The following is a 2,921-nucleotide window of genomic DNA, read 5'->3' on the forward strand; positions in this document are numbered from 1 at the left end:
GCTGGGGCAGGCGAAGAACCGCACCAGGAGCTCAAAAGAGAACCAGACAATGCACAGAGTCTCGATGACAAAAAAGGGGTCTGAGAAGGGCGTGCCTGCTGAAGAGAGGGAGAGGGCGCTTGAAGCGTTGTTGTGGATGTTCTCGGGGAACTGCTGCAGCAGGTGGAGTGGAGTGGTGCTCGTTCTAGAGTCTCGGGAGTCGCTCTCGTTGTCGTCGCGGAATTCGGGAAGAGTCTCCAGGCAGAAGATGACGATGGAGACCAGGATGACCAGGACGGAGACGATGGCGATCCCGCGAGCCGGACCTGAGCTCTCGGGATACTCGAAGAGGAGCCAGACTTGGCGCTTGAAATCTCCCGTTGGCAAAGCTCGCTCCTCTTCCTTGATGAAGCCCTCGTCTTCACGGAACTTCTCCATGGCTTCCTCGCCGAGCTCGTAGAACCTGATCTCCTCGGTGAAGACGTCGATGGGAACGTTGACTGGTCGCCTCACTCTTCCTCCGGACTGGTAGTAGTAGAGAATGGCGTCAAAACTGGGCCGGTTCCTGTCGAAGAAATACTCGTTCCGGAGCGGGTCGAAGTAGGCTGTGCGCTTCCTCGGGTCTCCGAGCAGAGTTTCGGGAAACTGAGCCAGGGTTTTGAGCTGAGTCTCGAAGCGGAGACCCGAGATGTTAATGACAACCCTCTCGCAGCACTCGTGCTCGGGTTCGTAGCGCTCCGAGATGTTGCCGTTCGGTTCCTCTGGCGCCCCATCGCACGACACCACCGTCATCACGGCCTCGGGGAACAGTCCCAGGATGGTGGTGGCGGTGTTGCTGTTGACGAGGGCTTTGGGAAAGTGTCCTGGGATCAGGTGGCGGTTGGAGAAGTTGGAGCTGATGGAGTTCTTGATGGTGTCCTTGATGTTGCTGATGGTGCTGTTGAACCTGTTGACGATGCTGATGGAGTTGTTGATGTTGGAGATGCTGTCGTTGTTGACGTAGTCGCTGGAGGGTAGGAGGCGCGGGTGGTCGTCCATAAAGGTTCCTCCACCTCCTGCTCCTTCTCACCCACGAACTATTGATACACACAACCTTCTCCTTCCCTCCCTCCCTCTTTCTCTCTCTCTTTCATATTCTCTGTCTCTCTTCGTCTCTGGCCAGTCTCTGCCCTCTCTGCCTCTCCTTCACCCTCACAGGCGACTCGGTCTCACGCTTTCTTTCTCTTCCTCTTTCATACTCTCTCTCTCTCTCTCTCTCTTAAAGACTCTGTTTTGTTTCCACTCCCTCTTTCTTTTCCTCTTTCGTATTCATATTCACTCTCTTTGTTCTCTGCTACTGCTCTCTCTCTCTGTCTCCGTCTGTTCTCTCGCTCCCTTACTCCAACAGGCTGTTTATTCTCTCTCTCGAGTTCTCCCTGCGCTTTCTGTGGCTCTTTTACTCCTTTGCTTCCTCTTTTCTTTTCTCTTTCAAACACAGCCCCCTTTTTTCTACTTCACTTTTAAAAATTGCTGTGGTTTGTTTTCTTTTGCTCTTTCATACTCTCTCTCTCTCTCTCTCTCTCTCAGCCTGCTCTCTAATGTCTCCTCTCTTTCTTTCCTTCTCCCTCTCTTTCATTTTTCATTCTCGTTGCTGTGTCTGTCTCCTACCTTGAGTCTGGTTGTCTTTGCCCCTGTCCCTATCTGGAGTGTGTGCTTCTGTCCGTCTCCCTCCCTCCCTCTCTCTCTCTCTCTCAGCGTGTGTATAAATGTGCCCCACCCATGTGGGAGGTGTTCCAGTCTGTCCTCCAATCCTGCTGCTGCCTCTGATCACAGTGTAATATTCTAGAACATGTCTTCATTCAGTACAGTCAAGTAAAACAGTATATGAACGCACACACACACACACACACACACACACACACATTAACACAGATCAGCCATAACATTAAAGCCACCTCCTTATTCCGACATTCACTGTCCCCTCACTGTCCTCTCTCAGCTCCACTGTCCCCTCACTGTCCCTCTCTCAGCTCCACTGTCCCGTCACTGTCCCTCTCTCAGCTCCACTGTCCCCTCTCTCAGCTCCACTGTCCCCTCACTGTCCCTCTCTCAGCTCCACTGTCCCCTCACTGTCCCCTCTCTCAGCTCCACTGTCCTCTCACTGTCCCTCTCTCAGCTCCACTGTCCCATCTCTCAGCTCCACTGTCCCCTCACTGTCCCTCTCTCAGCTCCACTGTCCCCTCACTGTCCCCTCTCTCAGCTCCACTGTCCTCTCACTGTCCCTCTCTCAGCTCCACTGTCCCCTCACTGTCCCCTCTCTCAGCTCCACTGTCCCCTCACTGTCCCTCTCTCAGCTCCACTGTCCCCTCTCTCAGCTCCACTGTCCCCTCACTGTCCCTCTCTCAGCTCCACTGTCCCCTCACTGTCCCCTCTCTCAGCTCCACTGTCCTCTCACTGTCCCTCTCTCAGCTCCACTGTCCCATCTCTCAGCTCCACTGTCCCCTCACTGTCCCTCTCTCAGCTCCACTGTCCCCTCACTGTCCCTCTCTAAGCTCCACTGTCCCCTCACTGTCCCTCTCTCAGCTCCACTGTCCTCTCTCTCAGCTCTACTGTCCCCTCACTGTCCCTCTCTCAGCTCCACTGTCCCCTCACTGTCCCTCTCTCAGCTCCACTGTCCCCTCACTGTCCCTCTCTGAGCTCCACTGTCCCCTCACTGTCCCCTCTCTCAGCTCCACTGTCCCGTCACTGTCCCTCTCTCAGCTCCACTGTCCCCTCTCTCAGCTCCACTGTCCCCTCACTGTCCCTCTCTCAGCTCCACTGTCCCCTCTCTCAGCTCCACTGTCCCCTCACTGTCCCTGTCTCAGCTCCACTGTCCCTGTCTCAGCTCCACTGTCCCCCTCTCAGCTCCACTGTCCCCTCACTGTCCCTGTCTCAGCTCCACTGTCCCTGTCTCAGCTCCACTG

General features: G+C 55.1%; 1 protein-coding gene across 1 annotated transcript in view; it reads right to left on the reverse strand.

Moving 5' to 3' along the window:
- LOC136696555 (potassium voltage-gated channel subfamily A member 2-like) overlaps positions 1–1,084 on the reverse strand; it is a 26,324-nt gene extending 25,240 nt beyond the window's left edge. The window contains exon 1 of the mRNA XM_066671054.1: positions 1–1,084. This exon is cut by the window's left edge and continues 1,199 nt beyond it. Coding sequence (XP_066527151.1) covers positions 1–1,017 — 1,017 coding nt within the window. The 5' untranslated portion in view covers positions 1,018–1,084.
- Positions 1,085–2,921: the final 1,837 nt, after the last annotated feature.

Source organism: Hoplias malabaricus, chromosome 5, assembly GCF_029633855.1.
Source record: "Hoplias malabaricus isolate fHopMal1 chromosome 5, fHopMal1.hap1, whole genome shotgun sequence".
NCBI classification, from domain to species: Eukaryota; Metazoa; Chordata; class Actinopteri; order Characiformes; family Erythrinidae; genus Hoplias; species Hoplias malabaricus.